The 19,723-nt window shown below is 40.0% G+C and overlaps 1 protein-coding gene across 5 annotated transcripts in view; it reads left to right on the top strand.

The window, feature by feature from the left end:
• AMPD3 (adenosine monophosphate deaminase 3) overlaps positions 1 to 19,723 on the top strand; it is a 50,716-nt gene that overhangs the window by 29,392 nt on the left and 1,601 nt on the right. For all 5 annotated transcript variants that reach the window (XM_073347567.1, XM_073347566.1, XM_073347564.1 and 2 more), the window contains exons 7-14: positions 2,100 to 2,294; positions 2,596 to 2,727; positions 3,831 to 3,994; positions 5,761 to 5,887; positions 6,786 to 6,949; positions 15,396 to 15,516; positions 17,226 to 17,399; positions 18,401 to 18,511. In XM_073347567.1, the coding sequence (XP_073203668.1) occupies positions 2,100 to 2,294; positions 2,596 to 2,727; positions 3,831 to 3,994; positions 5,761 to 5,887; positions 6,786 to 6,949; positions 15,396 to 15,516; positions 17,226 to 17,399; positions 18,401 to 18,511 (1,188 nt within the window). The remainder of the gene's footprint in view (positions 1 to 2,099; positions 2,295 to 2,595; positions 2,728 to 3,830; positions 3,995 to 5,760; positions 5,888 to 6,785; positions 6,950 to 15,395; positions 15,517 to 17,225; positions 17,400 to 18,400; positions 18,512 to 19,723) is intronic.

Consider the following 19,723-nt stretch of genomic DNA (forward strand, 5'->3'; position numbering starts at 1 on the left):
CCTATGCTGATGGAAGAGGTGGCAGCTAGGTATGGTTACCTCCCACGGGCTTTCATTCCCACAATACCTCTGGGTAAACCTCTTCTATCACAGACAGGATCCCATAGCTTTTGCTCCTTCTTGGATTTCTTCCTACTCACCTCCCTGTGCCCAGAGAACAACTGGATTCTCTCTCTCTCTCTACAACCCCCTTCTGTGCTCAATCTCTGCTTTATATAAGCCAGCCTGCTCCTGACCAGCTGGGCTTCATCTTCAATTAGTGCTTATCAGCCAAGCCTGACTCTCCCCCCAGATGCAGCCTGTAGGGTTAATTGACCCCTTCCACACCACCTTCACCCCAGCTGGGCTGGTGTGGGATTGACACCTCCTCACAAGCCACCAGGGTCAGTTGGCGGCTCCTTCACGGGGCCGTGAGCACGGGCGTGTATTTGGCGCGGTTCACCTCAATTCCGGACACCTGCCCCTTTTGCGGCGTGAGGGAAACCCTGGCGCACGTCTATCTGGAGTGCGCCAGGTTGCAGCCCCTATTCCGGCTCCTCACCAACCTTTTGTTACGGTTTTGGTTGCACTTTTCTCCTCACCTTCTCATCTATGCACTCCCTGTCCGTGGCCCCACTAAGTCACGGGACCTCCTGGTCAACCTCCTCCTGGCCCTGGCTAAAGCGGCCATCTATAAAACCAGGGTGAGGAGGTTGGCCGATGGAGTCTCCTGCGACTGCGGGGCCTATTTCCGATCCTCTGTCCGTTCACGCCTCCGAGCGGAGTTCCTCTGGGCGGCGTCCACCGACTCCCTTGACACCTTTGAGGAGAGGTGGGCGCTGTCCGGGGTTCTCTGCTCGGTGTCCCCGTCCAGTTCCCTTCGTTTGACCCTTTGACCGCACTCCCGTCCCTGTTTTTCATTAGTTGTCCCCCGTAATTGATTGGCTCTCCAGGCCCTGTGGATCTCCCCCTTAGGCTGGGGGGGGCTCCTTTCGTAGTGGACGAGCTCTGCCCGCCCACTTCCTGGATCCCAATAGGACAAGCCACCAGGGGAAATTTGGATTGAATCAACCAGAATTTCTCATGCAGCTTCACACCAAGTGCAACTCTGGAACAGCCACTGTGCCACTTTGTTAGTGAGGTGCAGCTCTGCTGGTGGGTTCAATAGCGCTCCGAGCCCCCTACTACTCCACCCCTTTGAAGTACTTATATCAGCACTAGCATCACCTGCTCTTTCAGAGGAGACTGTAGCCAATTCCTGCCCAGGGATACAAGGAGAGAGGTTACCCTAGTAGTCTGCTCAAAGACGCCAGTGATTCATAAATGGATCCAATAACATGGTGGTATATAAACTGCAAAATGGGTCCTCAAAAGGTGAAGCCATTTTCTTAATGTCAGTTACGGGTCAAATCCCATCTCATACCAAGATCTGCTGTGACTGTGAAGATCCTTGACAACAGTAGAACTGTCATTGCACTGCATGGAAGGAAGAGATTGCACAAGTGAAGCACACAACAGAGTCTGGGATGGTGCAGGAGAGGAACAGATGAGGAAAGAGGACATGTGCAACTACACAGATCCAGCAGCTATTCTACACAGCACAGTGAAGGATTACAGCACTGTACTGGCAGCAGTATGCTGGAGACTGCACAGAATGCCTGTGGAGCAGCAACGCTCCCACTTTGCAGCGTGAGGGGAAGGATTCTATTTAGTCCTGGAAAGAGATCATCTATGTACAACCCTGTTACTCAACTTCTTCTCCATTGGGGATGCAGGGCAGGATGTAGTCCTAAGAGTTCCAGGTGTTTTATTTGCTCTCTTTAGTTTAATCTATCAGTGGTTTTTATGTTCTAGTTTAAAACTGTGGAAAAACAGAATATCCTTAAAAAAAATACTCACTGAGCACTATGTAAATGTAATGTAACCCTTCCCCCCCCCCCTCCTCGCCCCTTGGGACCCAGGAGCTGAAATATTTTGAGGGATGTAATATCCCATGCCATCTGATTCCTAAAGAGAAATATTGTGTAACATTTTTATAATTCTGTATGACACAGAGGTACTTGGATAGATAAAGGCCATGTACTGTCTGCTAAACAAGAGTAATCTGTTTTTTATTTCAGGTTGATACTCATATCCATGCTGCTGCCTGCATGAATCAGAAACATTTGCTGAAGTTTATTAAGCGCACTTACAAAACAGAGTCAAATCGGATTGTTGTAGAGAAAGAAGGCAAGAAGATGACTTTAAAACAAGTGTTTGAGAGCCTTCACATGGATCCTTATGACCTCACTGTAGACTCTTTAGATGTCCATGCTGTAAGTCTATTCCCTCAACAAATAAAATGGAGAATAACCAGCTCTCTGTTAGTGCAAACTGCTTGGGGGGAAGGGAAGGGAAAGAGTTTTTTGCTGCATCTGTTGAATGATATTTAAAAAAAATATATACCCAAAAAAACAGTGCTTAAATTATTTGTCAGTATGTTGTAAACAAGGATTTTCGTAGGCTGTTTCTTTCCTAACAGTTTTGTGGTTAGAAAACAATCTTAGTAGAAAACGGTTAGGTAGTTCTTAACCACTGCTATCTGGATACCTCTACTGAGATGTTTTTTTCCTCCAGGGTCGCCAAACATTTCATCGGTTTGATAAATTTAACTCCAAGTACAATCCAGTTGGTGCCAGTGAGCTAAGGGACTTGTACCTGAAAACTGAGAACTACCTTGGTGGTGAATACTTTGCTCGTATGGTCAAGGTAAGTAAGACTTGTACCAGGGATATCCTGTCAGAAAAATTCTGGAAGGGAGAGAGGAAGTTGTGTAAGCCTATAGAAATATAAAAGGTGATTACATATCCTGCAACGTGTGTGTGTGTGTGTGAGAGAGAGAGAGAACGACATAATGGAGCATATATACCTATGAAGAGTTGCGGGGATGAGGATTGCCTACCTTGCCCCATAGTAAGTGATGCCCCTTATTTGTATCTCTCTAGCTGTATTGGCACAGTATTTTGTAGAAGTAATTTGCAGTATGTACAATGGTTTGGAGATTCCCCAAGGCTTCAGGCTGCTGTACCAAGTTACCAGACTGAGACCTCTGCTGAGCCAATCACTGCCTGCTGTTTCCTGTATAATTGTACATGCTCCAACTTGCAGGGGAGCCTGGGCTGTTCCAAGCCTCCTCAGTCTTGTGCAGTTACAAATTAATGGGAAGCAACCAGCAGTAGAACATTGTGGCCCAGAACATGATAGGGAGCCCTCGGCACTAGAAATTAAAGACTGGGGAGCTAGGAATGGTATACAGACACAATTGCTGCAAAAGTACTCTTGCAACAAACTAGTGTGGAGGAGAGGCCTCCTGCATGTGCATTACTCAGTTTCTTTCCACACCTACACAGTTGTTTGACTAAAACTAATGGCATAACTTTTTTAGGAGGCAATTGACATACAGATTCTGCGCCTGATTCTCCACTGTCCTGTACACTGTGTAGTCATTTACAACAGTGTAAAGGGAGTGCAAAATGCTATCATTCTGATTACATGTAGTATAGAGTGGTGTAAGTGACTCCACAAGGCACAGGGTAGGCCCTCTGAAGCCAAAGGTTGCATTTAATTCCACACTGTTTTAAAGATTTCAAAGTTAGCCACTAAGTGACAGCTCTTCCTGCATTCTAAATGGGATAGTTTAGCAGGAATGACAAGAGATTCCTTTTATGTTTAACAGTTGCCAGACTCTGTTCAGCTGCATTCCATTGTAAAGCAGGTCTGAGGGGAAAAAAGTGTGGTAGACAAAAACACTAAATGTGCATGATACGTTGTGTCCTTACATAAGCAAACATTAATGAGTTGTTCTCCAATAGGAAGTAGCTCGTGAACTAGAAGAAAATAAATACCAGTATATGGAACCTCGGTTATCCATTTATGGGCGGTCTCCAGATGAATGGCAGAATTTGGCAACATGGTTCATTGAACACAAGGTTTATTCACCCAACATACGCTGGGTGATTCAGGTTCCCAGAATTTAGTAAGTAAGCAGGAGTTATTGGTAATGAGAACAGATTAAAATCTTGCAAAAGGATACATTTTCTCCTCTAATATCCCCTTAGCTGCTTTACCAACTGTCCTGTACTTATTTTTATTTAAAAAAAAAAGTCTGGGAATTTTCCTCATGGCTAAGTGCATGGCTAACTCAATGCTGCAGGCTTCCTTTGTGGGACTAAAAGTTTATTCTGCTTCAAGCTTTTCAAAACTAGTGACTTCCTCCAAAAATATTTATAAGCATTTAACTCAAATTACATTTTTTTTTTTTTAATGCTGAAAAAAACATTTGTCAGAAGCAGGTCAAAATGTCACGTAGTTTTGATTGCTGAAACAGTCAGAATCTGATTCCAGAAATGCTGCATAAGGAGAGGGAAAAGCTTTCCAAACTTTTAGTGGCAGAGAGTTTTCTGCAAGATCATGACTAATCGATTCAATTAACATGGTACTTCAACTAAAACTATAAATTACAAAATTAAATCAATATCCGTTTTCAGCATCTTTCAGCATCCTTAGGGACTACTATACTAAATGATGTATGCTGTAACTAATGAATTCTGCCATGGATATTTGTCATAGTAGATGGTGGCTGAAGTGCACGTTTTGAATTTAGGCAGCTAGAAAAATAATATGAGGAGTTGTCAGCATAGCACAGCTACCCCGGGCCTATTGCTCATTGGGGAGAGAGTTCTTCTCCTTTAACTTTCTTGCACAACATTCTAAATCAGGGGATGACCATGGCATTAGTCATGCAAACTGGGACTATCAAAAGAGAAACTTCAGTATTGCAAAGAGACAGAATGTTTTACTTTTCTTTGCAATAGCTTCATTTGGAAAACTGAATCACACAATTACCCCTTCTTTCCATTTTCAGTGCCTGGATTCCTTTAAGGAAATGGGTTACTTGCTTTCACAATTGAGACATTTCTCAGGATTGATACATGGCAGTAACATTTTTTATTTTTATTATTATTAAAACAACAAGGAGTCTGGTGGCACCTTAAAGACTAACAGATTTATTTGGGCATAAGCTTTTTTGGGTAAAAAGCCCACTTCTTCAGATGCATGGAGTGAAAATTACAGATGCAGGCATAAATATACTGACACATGAAGAGAAGGGAGTTACCTTACAAGCTGCGAACCAAACTCCCTTCTCTTCATGTGTCAGTATATTTATGCCTGCATCTGTAATTTTCACTCCATGCATCTGAAGAAGTGGGCTTTTTACCCAAAAAAGCTTATGCCCAAATAAATCTGTTAGTCTTTAAGGTGCCACCAGACTCCTCATTGTTTTTGTGGATACAGACTAACATGGCTACCCCTCTGATATTTGTTATTATTATTATTGACACGTGTATTTATTATTTCTAATGCAGTAGCATCTAGGACCCCATTCTGTTAGGTGCTGTACAGACACACAACAAAGAAGGAAAAAAAAGACAGCCCTGGTCCACTGTTCCCTCTAAGCTGTGCGCATGTGCGTGCGCACACAGATCCTAAACCCCGTGCACACGGCGAAACACCACACGCACAAAAATTTGCACAGAAGAAATTTTTTGCGCACACAGCCTGTCAAAAATTAGAGGGAACATTACCCTGGTCCCAAAATATATATTTGTGTAGCACCAGCCATGTGATAAATGCTTTGGAGATCTGAATCTGACCCTAAAATGTTTTCTGAGTATGTCAGGGAGGGAAAAAAGTTGGCTGACTAATGAAAAGTAGTTACAGTTGTATATCTGCTTCTTTCAGTGACATATTTAGGTCAAAAAATCTTCTGGCTAGTTTTGGGAAAATGTTAGAGAACATCTTCTTACCTCTGTTTGAGGCAACCGTCAATCCCACAGATCACAGGGAGCTGCACCTCTTCCTCAAATATGTAAGTATGTATGGCTCTTCTGTGTCTTACTCGAAATGGATCCTCTCTTCACAGTTAGATTTTTAGTTTCTGTATCAGGGGAGATTGTGAAAGCCACAGACATTATTATTAAAAACCCTCCTGTGAAGGCTGTTAATGTTTTTTAAACACTCATATGCCTGAGTAAAAATATGGGTAAGAACATGTTGACAAGCAACCACCATTTATTTAACCTGGAAGCAGCACAGGGCTCCTTCCAATAGTCCTACCTGTAGAAGAGAGTAGTGAATCTACATTCATGCTAGTGCAGAGAACAAGAACAAGCTCTGGTAAGCACCACAAAAGCCCCTTTTGCTGGCTCCCTGCAGAATTAAAAGTTCTTTGGGGGGAAAAAAAAACTCAGTTCCTTAAACAATAAAGGCCTCCATAGTGGTCCGTCAACAATCAAAGAAAAATACTAATTGTGCTTGTTAATATGTCCATATCACCTCATGCTCTTAATTTGTCCAGCTAGTTGCTTTCATGTTGAGAAAGGACTACTAAATCGATGATTCTACTTTAATAAAATACTCACAAAATGTTAATACCAATTTGGATTATGTAAAGCTGTATAATTACATTAGTTTAATTTTGAAAGCTGCAGCTGATCAATTCCAAAATTTCCAGCAAATGTTCTAGCCATGGAGTAGAATTGCTGCTTCAGTTGTTATGACACACATCACAGAAGAACTGCCTTCTGCATCCTGTGCATCTTGGAACAATGCTCTAGAATAGCAGAGTTGCAGGATTGCTGACTGAAGGAGGGCAAGTACTTACAGGTGGAGGTGGCTATTTTAATATTCTAATAAAACTAGAGTTGATAGTTCTGAAACTTGCTTATCAAAAAAAAAAAAAGGTTCCTATGAATCCCTTTTCATAGGTGACTGGCTTTGACAGTGTTGATGATGAGTCTAAACATACCGACCACATGTTCTCTAACAGAAGTCCTAACCCTGACCTCTGGACCAGTGAAAAGAATCCTCCATATAGTTATTATTTGTATTACATGTACGCCAACATCATGGTGCTCAACAACCTTAGAAAGTAAGTAGTAATCTTCCTCCATACCATTCTGTGTTTACCTTTGGTGGAAAGATGGGGTAGAGAAGATTAAAATAATCGTCTTGGACACAGTATAAATTTTATGCACAGTTTTGATTTTGTTATTTTAAAACTAAGAACATTTTTAGGTCCAGTTTTGAAGTCCAGATAAAATATTTAGGATTGTGTCTGGGATTGTTAGGTGACAGATAAATACTGTAACTTAGATTATGGCACTCACACTTACTTACATTTTTTGTTGTTAGAGGTATTTGTTTCAACTGAAAAATCTATATTTAAAAACACAGTTGGCTCTCTGTGGCTCATCTTGCCTTTATTCTGGGTGTATTGCTCCAGAGTGCTCCTCTGTGGAGCAGTACCATAAGTTTATCAGCACTTTTCTTGTTCTGTAGTATGGTTCTCTGTGTATTTTCCACTCTACCTGAATTGTAAATTATTACCTCCAAGTATTTCAGAGATACTGTATTGTATTAAAATAAAAACATTGAAATTTTGACTAACCAGCCTTTTATGAAAGATACAGGAAACCCTAATTGTTGATTAATATGTAGCCAATTGATTAAATATTCTTAATGAACCACAAGTGTAGTAAAAGGACCAACTAACCAAATTCGTGTGCTTTGAGGATACACCTCCAAAACTAGCTCTATATGTATTATGGCTGCTTAACGGTTAATAAACACTTTATACATGGCCAAAGATCCCACCTCCTGCTCCTTAGCTTGTTCTGTACCATTCCTTACCTCGGTTTCACATACCATAGAGGTGCATCTCAACCAATGCTAGGGCACACCATTCATGTATTTCGGCTTTGACAGATCTCCTGTTTTCTAATGCCAAAGCTGACCTCAGCATTGCTGAGTGTTGTGGAATACATGACATGGGTGAACAGGATTGTGGGAAGAGCATAATCCATTCAGTTAACAGCTTCTTAACACCAATTTACACACGGTATATTATACTGTGTGCATATTTATTCGTGTAGTGTATGTTGCACTTAACATGTATGTGTTGGCTAACGGTCCCCCCATAGGGCACAGTGAAGTCAGGGGGGCTCCTTTTGTCAAATTGATACATGAAGCAGAGGTAAGAGCATTTATGTAAGCTTTATACTGTTTTAGCAAACTGCTCAGTCGCAATGTATAATATAGTTAAAACTATTACTCCTGAAACTGGAATAGCATTAGTATAGTGTGACACAGTGTTATGCACAGGAAGAGTAAGACAGAATTTCGGAGTAGTAACGTTACTAGTAAGGTTTTTATATATAATTTTTATAGCTGGTTACTAAACAGTAGTGTCCCTCCATATTGTAGGTCTGCTAATTGTCACCATTTGGTAAACCTGAGAGGGTAGGAGACAGGAATGGTTAGCTTTTGTCTCATTGAACTGATTCAAACTGTTGTGGGCACACACAGTACTCACGATGTCAAAAACACCATGTTTACATATATATTGATATCCCTTAATGGAACAACAAGCCGTATGTGGTACCCTCCAGGTTTGTGCTGCTGAGTGATACACCAGTAGCTGAGGAAAATCTAGGCATTTCTTGAGGTTTTCTTCCAGATAAATTGGCTACTGTCCGTACAGAAGGTTATCAAGTATTGCAGTGTCAGGGTCCAATATTGGTAAAGATACCATAGAAGAAATATACACTGAGCACAAATGTTCTTAATAACATATGCCTCAAATAAGATGCGGTGTCACTGACCCCAAATTACAAGTTGTGCTAAATGGAAAAATTTCCCTATACAGTTTAATGCATTGCCAGTTTATAGTACCCTCTGTTATATACCGAGGACAATACCATCTTGTTCATTATTAATAAGATTAGGCAATTTCCCTTTGTTGATATTCCCTGAAGAACTGGTTATGGTAGTTAGTCCATAACTCCCATAAATGGTGCACATGGTCAGTTAATTTTTGTTAAGTTTTGTACTTGTGTTTGGTTAAACAGTTCAGTAATGTAATCTTGTCCAGCTACTGGGTCTCATGCATCTTCCTGACAAGATGTTATTCTATTACTTTAAAAGTTATACAACAATGATACTTACTTTTACACAATAACCAAGTTCAGCTCAGGAAATTAAGTTGATTTTATGCTCCTTAATGGACTCATCGTAGGAATGTAGGTGTGGAAGTGATCTTGATAGGTCGTCTAGTCTAGTCCAGTCCCCTGCACTGAGGCAGGGCTAAGTATTCTCTAGACAATCCGTGACAGGTGTTTGTATAACCTGTTCTTAAAAACCTCCAACAGACAGAGATTTCACAACCTCCCTATGCAATTTGTTCCAGTGCTTAACAACTACCCTGACAGTTAGGTTAGATATGAGGAAAAACTTCCTAAGTCTTCCTTACTGCAACTTAAGCCTGTTTGTTTCTTGTCTTGTTTTCAGTGGTTAAAGAGAACAATTTATAGAAGAGAAGGGCTATAACAACCTTTTACATACTTGTAGACTGTTATGTCCTCTCACTCCTCCCAAAACTTGAGAAAAATCTGATTTGTCTAGCTTTCCTTGTAGGTCTTGTTTTCTTGATCTTTAGTCATTTTTGTTGCTCTCCTCTGTGCTCTCTCCAGCCTGTCTACATCTTTCCCAAAGTGTGGTACACAGAACTGGACACAGTATGCCAGTTGAGGCCTTATCAGTGCCATGTAGAGTGGAAGAATCGCTTCTTGTGTCTTGCTTACAGCACTCCTGCTAATACATCCCAAACTGATGTTCACTTCTTTGAAACATGGTTACATTGGTGACTCATTTAGTTTGTGATGCACTATAACCCTCTGCTCCTTTTCTGCAGTACTCCTTCCTAGGTAGTCATTTCCCATTTTGTATTTGTGCAACTGATTTATTCCTTCCTAAGTGTAGTGCTTTGCATTTGTCCTTATTTTATCTTATTTCAGACTGTTTCTCCAGTTTGTCAAGACCACTTCAAATTCTAATCCTGTCCTTCCAAGCACTTGAAACCCCTCCCAGCTTGGTATCGTCCGCAAACTTTATATATGTATTTTCTATGCCATTATCCGAATCATTTGTAAAGATATCGAGTAGAACTAGACCCAGGACAGATCCATGTGGGATCCCACTCGATAGGCCCTTTCAGCTTGACTGTGAGCCTTTGATAACTATTCAGAGTATAGATTCCAACTAGTTGTCTATAGTAGGTTAGTCTAGGACAGGGATTCTCAAACTTAATTTCATCGCGATCCCCTTCTGAGAACAAAAATTACTTCATGACCCCAGAAGGAGGGACTGAAGCCTGAGCCCATGCAAGCCCCACTGCCCTGGGCGAGGGGTTGGGGAGCAAAGCCTGAGCCCCACCGCTCTGGGCAGGAGACAGGCCAAAGTTGAAGATCAAGGGCTTCAGCCCCATGCAGGCCTGCTGCCCAAGTCCTGCTGCCCAGGACTGAAACCCTTGGGCTTTGGCTTCGGCCCTGGGTAGTGGGGCTTGGGCTTCAGCCCTGTAGCCAAACAAGGCTAAGCCAGCCCTAGCGACCCTATTTAAAGGGGGTTGTGACCCACTTTGGGGTCCGACCCACAGTTTGAGAACCGCTGGTCTAGGCTATTTTTTCTTAATTTGTCTATGAGAAAGTCATGCGAGACAGTATCAAAAGGCTTACTACAGTCAACATATATCACATCTACTTCTTCTCTCCTCTTCCTCTCCAACCACCAGTCTTGTTCTCCTGTCAAAGGAGAATATTAGGTTGGTTTGACATGATTTGTTCTTGACAAAGGCATGTTGACTGTTACTTATCACTTTATTATCTTCTAGATGCTTATAAATTGTTTGATTATTTGCTCCATTATCCTTGCAGCCCGCCACTTCCCACAGCTCCCATTGGCTGGGAATAGTGAACCGCACGGCCACTGGGAGCTGTGGGGGGCCGTGCCTGCGGACGGTCAATGTCAGCAAAATGTCTCGAGGCCCACAATCAGATTACCCTGATGAGTGGGCCACAGGTTGCTCACCAGTGATCTAAAGTATTGTTACTTGAAGTCTCACTTAAGAGTTTAGCCTCAACAAGATAATCTTCTGTTTTTTATGTTAAAAAACAGATAGGGAAATTCAGTCTTAATAATGAAATCTCACCGCTTCTTATCCTATTAACCCTGGAATAAGGGAGAATCCTTTCCACATAGCTGGTCCAGATGTTGATCACACTGGGGATTCTGCAGCTTCTTTGCGAGTTCAGTCAACTTTTGGTCTTGTGACCCTGAATGAGGAGGGGAGAGGCGTTTGAGATCTGCTTAACACCTCTACTGGAAAAACTCTGGGGTCCCATACAGTGACCTCAGTTTTGTGTATCCTGATTTCAGGGCTCTTCAGAGGGGGCCTCTGATTTCTGTTGGTCAGTTGCCCTGTGGCTCTCAGCTGTCTCTGTTTTTCTGATGTTTCCATTGATATACAGTAGATGGCATCAGTGTATAATAAATTTCTTTAATGCTTCCTTCAGTCAGATGGTTTAATTCATTTAATAGATTGTATTTCATTATTTGTCCTGACTATTCATTGGGATCCTGCTCTTTAAGCAATTTCTCTTAATATTCCGAAATTATACCCTGGCTAGATATCTTTCAACATTCCTTTTTCCTTCTAGTGCCATACAGTTCTTACCACTTCTAGGGTGCAACCACCATTTTCAAAGAAATGAAACAAAATCCCTTACAATCTTTAAATATATAGAACATGAACCATACATTCTTTGGTTCTATCTAGGGCTGTCAAATGATAAAAAACCTCGATTAAAAATAGTTGTGATTAATCACAGTTTTAATCGCACAGTTAAACAATAATAGAATACACATTTACATTTATTATAAATATTTCTGGATTTTTTTCTACATTTTCAAATATATTTATTTCAATTGCAACATAGAATATAAAGTTTATAGTGCTCACTTTATACTATTTTTTTACAAATATTTACACTGTTTGAAAACAAACAAGGTATACTATTTTTCAGTTCACCTAATACAAGTACTGTCGTGCAACCTCTTTATCGTGAAAGTGCAATTTACAAATGTAGAATTATTTTTTTACATAAGTGCACTCAAAAAGTAAAACTTTAGAGCCTGCAAGTCCTACTTCTTGTTCAGCCAATTGCTAAGACAAACATGTTTGTTTACATTTACAGGAGATAATACTGCCGGCTTCTTATTTACAATGTCACAAGAAAGTGGGAACAGGCATTCACATGGCACTGTTGTAATATAAAGTGAGCCTGTACAGTTATTCTGTGCTGTAACTGAAATCAATATATTTGAAAATGTAGAAAAATATCCAAAACATATATAATAAAATTAAATTGGTATTCTATTGTTATTTAATAGTGTGATTAAAACAACAATTAATTGCAACTATTTTTTAAATTGCTTGCATTAACTGCGATTAAGTGACAGCCCTAATTATATCGAATGCTTTTCACTTAACATCTTTCCAGGCTTACTATAGGATTTGAGATGTTAGAGAAACCAGACAGATTATTCAGAGAGATGTGTTTCTGACTTATCAGGCAAACATTATCAATACTTTCTAAGTTGGGGTGGAATATATAAGCTTGGACATTTTGATCTCTGGAACTTTCAGGTTTTTGGGTCACCAGACAGGCTGTTCCTAACTGGTTGAAAGCTCCATTTTGTTTTTCCACTTCTTTGGTTCATGTCACACTGTCTGGAATGGCTCACGACCATGCGTGCCAACCTCAGGGCAGACTGTCAAAAAGCACAACAGAAACCCCAAACTGGCTGTATGTTCTATAATTAGATTTTACCTTCACAATAACAAGTGTGAACTCCTAAAGCACTGTAACAGTTTTACCATGGAGTCACAGATAGTCCCCTTGGGCATGCCAGTTTATCTTTCCACCCAGGCAAGCTGGACTATGTGATGGTTACTTTACACCAAAAATCACAACAATATTCAGATTATTCCCAGTCCCAAAGAACCAATCACTTATCCCAGGTTGATTATACTCATATCTCAAACCAAAGACAACACCTGTAGCTACTCCTGTAACAAACTAATGATTTATTAACTAAAAAAAAGAGTATTATTTACAAGGTTAAAACAGGAAACACACACAAATGTGTTAGTCTTTGGTTTAGAAAGGTAATATAAGCTTCTATATTAAGCAGCTATGTATGTCCTTTAGGGCTGACCCATGCCAAGGAGCATGGGGATCTCTTGCTTATGTTTAGGAATCTTTGTCACTCAGAGTCCAGACAGCATAAAGAGACCTAGTTTCTTCTTGTCAAGGATTTTTATCCTATTCTCCCCGAAGTCCAAACTGATGGAACAAATGTGTCTGTCTGACAAAAGTGGGGAGGGCAATCAACAACATAACCTTTTGATATCTTACAATGGCTCATTTGGTTTCAAAGGCCCTCTTGTCTGCAGGGCGAGCACTTTATTCTAAATTAACGTGTCTTCTCTTGTTTAGTGAGTTACACAATTATAGAGGTTTACAAAGCAAACATTCAATATAACTTTACACCATGGGATACAGATATTATAAGTAGAACTATTATGTGCAGCATCCTACAAGTATTCCATAAAGTCTAAACATTAAACACACATTCTTAGAATGCTAATATCTGTTTTAACTATACTAACCCACAGGTAAGCCAACATGGTTTCTAGCTATGCATTTGTCGGTGTTCAGAGAGGCCCTGGGCCTTGGCATGAGCTGACACCTGGCAAGCCAGCATCACAGTTTCTATTTAGCATACGAGACAATTAGGTACTCCACACAGAAAGGGGACAGTTACACTTGTCTGTTGCCTGGCCGTGGCTCTCCTTAGCTAGACCAAGAGAGATGGAAGTCTCATCCATAAGTAAAATTATGGGAGTCTTTGGTTTGAGAAATCAACAGTAGTTGGAAAAATCTTTATCAAGCATAAGAGCTTTCCTTTCCTAGGAACTGTGTATTTTAGCTTTAGCTTAATTAATGCTCTCCAGGCAAGGTGTCTCATCTGTTGGCATAGGCCAATTGACTCTCATTGTCCTTAGCTCTGAGAAGAGGCTAAAGTTTGGAATGGTTATAAAGGTGATTTCCAGAAGATAATTAAAAGGGAAGAGACAGAAATTGTCAACACCAAAGTTTGATGTATATGGACCTTAAGGTAGTCACTTAAACAGGCACAGAGAGGTTATCTACTGCACTGGTGTAATAATATTTCCCTAACTCACAGAAGTGATGTGAGATTTGTTTCATTATCATTTGTACGGTGCTTTGGGATCCTCCCATGGCAGATGCTATAAACTAACAAAGCATTAGCGTCATTTTAACTTATCTTCTTCCAAGCATTTCCTGAGTAACATTCAAAACAGTATTCCCCCTTCCCAACCCCAAACGTTTCTTGCTTTCAGTACTCCATAAAATCAAGAAAAACAACAAGAAAAACTCTTTTAAATCTCCTTGAACTTATATCAAACATCTGGCTGCCTACTTGTTGGCTGTCTGTCTGCTACACACAGTCTTTCCTTCCACTATGAATTTAGAAATATTTCACTTAGTTCTCCTACATTCATCCATCTTGTTTTGCGTCTGAACTATTTCTTTTCAGAAAATAGGGGTGTGTGTGTGTGTGTATGTATGTTTGTATGTGTTGTCTCCCCCCAATCTTTGGGGTTTATTATGGTTCAGAAGATGGTTACTAGGTATATTTCCCAACCTACTCTGAAACAAAATTAATATATGATGTAGATTCCAAAATAACCCTCTGACTGGGGTTTCCTTTTATTACCACAGTAATTAACAAAAATACAAGAAAGTTCAACTCTAGCTTGCCTGTAACTGAATGTTCCTTCCTCAAGACTGCTCAGTTGCCATCCTAGAGCCTCTCCCTCTAGGGAGCCACACTAAACTTCCTGGTATCTTGGCAATGGTAATGATCCACCTGCTTCAATGAGTCAGCAGCACCCTGTTAACCCTGTCTCAACAGAATCAACACCTTTGAAGCAAACATTGGTACCCCATTGCAGACCTATTTTATATTTTTGAGTAACCTGGTAGCATATGCAAAGTTGTCAAAGATGAAATATACCCTCAAATGATTCTATGAGTATGACTTGTAATTAAGATTCCATCCCAGAACGTCTTTATACTCAGCCAATTCAAAAATGTATGTTTTTAATCATTTTCATGTTTTGAGCATCTACAAAGATTAGCAGGTAATTTCAGTTTGTGCAGGGTTTGTTATGGTTTATGGAAGAAATGGTACCGGGTTAAGACACAAGTAATTGTAGTTTAAGCACATCTGAGTCTAGTGAAGTAAAAAATTACTCTAGATCTGTTTTCCCAAATTGATGTGTATAGTTATTCTTGTGGATATTTTTCAATTGATATTAATGGAACTTACATGCAAAATGGGTGAAAAGACACCAGTTATCTTGGGGTAGGACTTATTTTTAATTTCTGCAGGGAAAGAGGCATGAGTACCTTCCTATTTCGCCCTCATTGTGGAGAAGCTGGGTCCATCACTCATCTGGTGTCAGCCTTTCTGACATCTGACAACATTTCTCATGGATTACTCCTGAAGAAGGTATTGCTCTAGTTCATTTATCATAGTCTTAATTTATTGAAAAAACTCAAATACAGCAGACTTATCAATTAATAAAAACACCTCTACATGACCTCTCACCCTCCTGAAGAATCTAGGCAAATATAGAAGATGAAATTCTGGCCACATTGAAGTAAATAGCAAAATTCCCACTGACATCAGTGGGGACCAGGCTTTCATCCATTAAGAAAATCTTTGTGAAAATAATTGGCCACCGGGTGGCAGATTTGTATCAAGTCAATAGTCATTCTGGTAAAAATACATCTGTCTTTATAAATGGGGATTTACTTAGGAAGACTGAAATAAGAATCCCTCCATAGTTCACATGTAAATTCTTTGAATTAAAAATAAATCTCTTATGACTATTCTAAGATTAGGAAAAATTGCTTGCATCTCCCCACAAAATAGTTCCCTAAGGCTGACTGGAAATTTTTCATTGAAATGGATTTTTGATGGAAAATTGGGTTTTTGACAAAACCCATTTTTTTATGTAAAGCGTAAGCTTTCCATGGATATTTCAACTTTTTGTTGAAAAAAACCAAGAAATGCCACCGTAATGCTTCGTGGAAGTTGTGGTTTGGGTGCCTCAGGCCCTGCAGTCTCTTTTGGGATAAGTTGCCAAGCCACATCTCCCAAAATTTTTGGTTATGGCCAAAAAGTTTCAGTTCTAGAATTTTGCTGAAATATTGACATTTTGAAAGGGAAAACATTCTACCCCTCCCCCAATCTAGTTCTCCTGTAATTTGGCATCTAAAACAAGTTATTTAAAAGAATTCAGAACACAATTGAAATCAGTGGGAACTGCTCGTGCTTAGGTCCTGTGAAAATCAACCCACTAACTTAGATGCCTAAATATGGATGTGTGTCTAATGTTAGATACTCAAAACTGAAAATTTTGACCTGAAGTCATATCCTATTAAGTCTTTATTAGGGCTGACAGTCCTAAAATTAGACCCAGGCAGTGTCTTATATTTTGTACACAGTCACTACATTATGCTGTTCTTCTCTTTAGCCTGTCAGCTCTATTCTTGTATGGCCAAGAATGGAATAAACCTGGCAGAGCTGATAAGTGTGGTGCAGGCTCATGTCTTGTACACTAGTGGGATTACAAGCCCCAAATAGTCATGAATACAGATGAGAATGCATTACATGTGCACCCATATTTATGCCCTCAGACAAATGAAAGCTCCTTCCTTCTGTTCTTTAACCCCCCCCCCCCCCACCACTACCACCACCAAACTGACCTATTCTGTGAAGTGGTTTGGATATAATTAGTGTTCTGTAATGTACCTGTGGTGCATCTGAATTTAAGCTCTTTTGGGTAGGGACTCTGTTAGTATGGAACAGAGCTCTCTGACAGAATCATGTACAATCCCTAGGCTCAGTAAATAATTGTGTTTTAATGTGAATACTGTCTCAGTGCATCCAAAATGTAGAATATTTGTTGCTTTAAATGCCATTATTTCTTCTTCTTTTTCTTTTTTTTTTAAAGTTGCATTTAGAAAATATTGAAAAAAATCTGTGAAAAAGTCAAGCCACAAAAGGCAGTTCAGTGCAGACTTCAGTTTTTCTGGTCATAATCCTTCCACAGTCATATTCAACGAGGCTGTTTCCATTTCCTCTGATTGAAAACCTCCTTTCCTGTTATCTCACAGGGTGATTAAATGAGTATCTGTATTGTTTTTGTACAGAGTCCAGTTCTTCAGTATCTTTATTATCTTGCACAAATTCCCATTGCCATGTCTCCACTTAGCAACAATAGCCTATTCCTTGAGTATTCAAAAAATCCACTACGGGAATTTCTACATAAGGGACTTCACATTTCCCTCTCTACAGACGATCCTATGCAATTCCATTATACAAAGGTAAGCACAACTGAAAACTTTAGCATGGTTAACAAATTCACCTTAAAGATAAAAGTGGCCTGAAACACTTTATTTCTCGTGGCATAGTGTGTGACACCTCATGTCTTTACATACCTCTCAATGTCCCCCCTCATTCCCACTCCTTTGAAAACTGTTTAGTTTCATGGGGAAATTACTAATTGCCAAATTACATGTCTGTACTCCTGCCTCTTCCAGCCACTGGCTCCTCAAGTACAGAGGAAGCTCAAGCGGATGGAGACCTCCAATGTTTTAGAGGTGGGGTGCCAGGGCAGACCTGTTTCCTTTCTAATGAATGTGGTTGAAGTTTACTGAAAAAAATGTCATTTGAAGTCTCTGAAGATAAACTACAAACTGTTCATTCAATGTTCTGGGCTTGATGCTCTCCTGCTCTGAGTTCCACTGAGTGCAGGAGAGGAGAGAGTGCCTGGAAACTGGTTACAGCTCCCTGATTCTGTGGGCTGGTCTACGCTGTGAATGAGTGTGAATTAGAGCAGCCTATGGGCAACTCTAACTTTTGCCCTCTGAGGATCAGCAGTGCTCTAGTCTGCTCCACTCTGCCCTTCCCCTCCCCATCCGCAATGTGGCTACAATACAGAGCAGTTTGTGCAGGAGCTTGCTGCACAAACTTTACACCAGTTGAGAGCTACCCACTGTTGGAGGAATTCTCAGGTGGTCAGTATCTGCCTCCTTGTTGATCAGAAGAGAGAAACTTTCTTGGTGTATTCATTAAGCATTAAGACTGCAATTTGCAAAGCAACCTAAGGAATTTGGATGCCAATTCCTATGAATTTGAATTAATTAATAGACAAATACATTCACTCTCTAGTAATTGAGTTTAAAACCTAAAAACTTGAAAATTGTGTCCATCTAACAAAATTGTTTAATAAGCATAAGACCGTTTCCTACCTGGAAATGATTACATAGCAGACACAATTACTAAATAGGGTATAGGCTAACAAATCATATTTCTGATGGTACAGGAAGCACTTATGGAGGAATATGCCATAGCAGCTCAAGTGTGGAAACTGAGCACGTGTGACTCCTGTGAGCTAGCAAGAAACAGCGTAATACAAAGTGGGTTATCACATAAGGTAAATTTGGTTTGTTGCAAGCCACGCGTTATCATTGCTTGGACTTTTTGTGAATGTAAAGGTATGCAAGGATTAAATGAAATATTTGTGGACTACAAAATGACGTGTGTGTGTGTGTGTGTGAGATACCTCTGGCTTCAAGGAACTTCGAGAAAGTGAGATGCTGCATCTCCTTGGAGTTATTTTACTGAGCATATAGTACATATGTATGCAAATAACTTTGCTTCCCAGATTAACCTCAAAAGATAGGAGATCTCATTTTCACATCATCTCCTGGGAGCAGGCAATTACATTTTACATGTATACATGCTTGGATTTCTCAGGGGGTTGATGCAGGTATACAAAGACTTTAATGTAATAGATAGTCACTGATTTGACTTTTGGTTCCTATTGATCTGTGCTGAGTTCATTACAGTCTGAGTTGTCTAGTAGTATACGTGAAATACATTTATGGTCGCACTCCAGTTCTTCATAAGACAGGTGAACATCACACTGCAGAAATCACTGCTAAAATTTGCAACCTTGTTGATAATTTGCTCACTACATGGGGACTGAGCTCTTCTGAAAACCTGACCCCAGTTGTGTGCTGGGTTCTTGAAAATCTGGCACTAAGTCTAAAACAATCCTACATGGTTCCTGTTTAGTTCTTTCAAAAAAAAAAATTATCAGGGATATAAAACATCTTATAAAAAGTCAGTTTGCTGTCTACATTTAAATAGACTAAACAGTAGTAGGTGGACCATTCACTTAACTCTGTGGATACGACAAATTCTTCAGTTTTTTTTCTTGAAATAGACTGTATGTTGCAAGAAGATACCAGGGTTTTATCATGATTCCATATATATTCAGTCATTTACTTTTCTTCCTTAAGCCTTTCTTTTTACTGTTGCCTACCCTAATGTGAATGAAGTAGTTGATTCAGATGGGCATTGTCTCTGTGAAGACTTGCTTTAATCAACAGAAGTTATTGGGGTCAATTGCAGGGGTAACTGGGTGAAATTCTATGTCCTTTGTTTTATATAGGAAGTCAGACTAGATGATCTAATGATCCCTTCAAGCCTTAAAAATCTATGAATTTCTCTCCATAAAAGCTATTTTAGAGAAGTTACTTAATCTTTTCTAAGTAGTTATCTCTATCTCTTTGGACCATTCCTTTGAGAAGCTGGCACGAGAATGTCTCTGTGGTGCATATTCCACTACCATTTTAGCTTG

This window comes from Lepidochelys kempii, chromosome 6 (assembly GCF_965140265.1).
Source record: "Lepidochelys kempii isolate rLepKem1 chromosome 6, rLepKem1.hap2, whole genome shotgun sequence".
Taxonomy (NCBI): Eukaryota; Metazoa; Chordata; order Testudines; family Cheloniidae; genus Lepidochelys; species Lepidochelys kempii.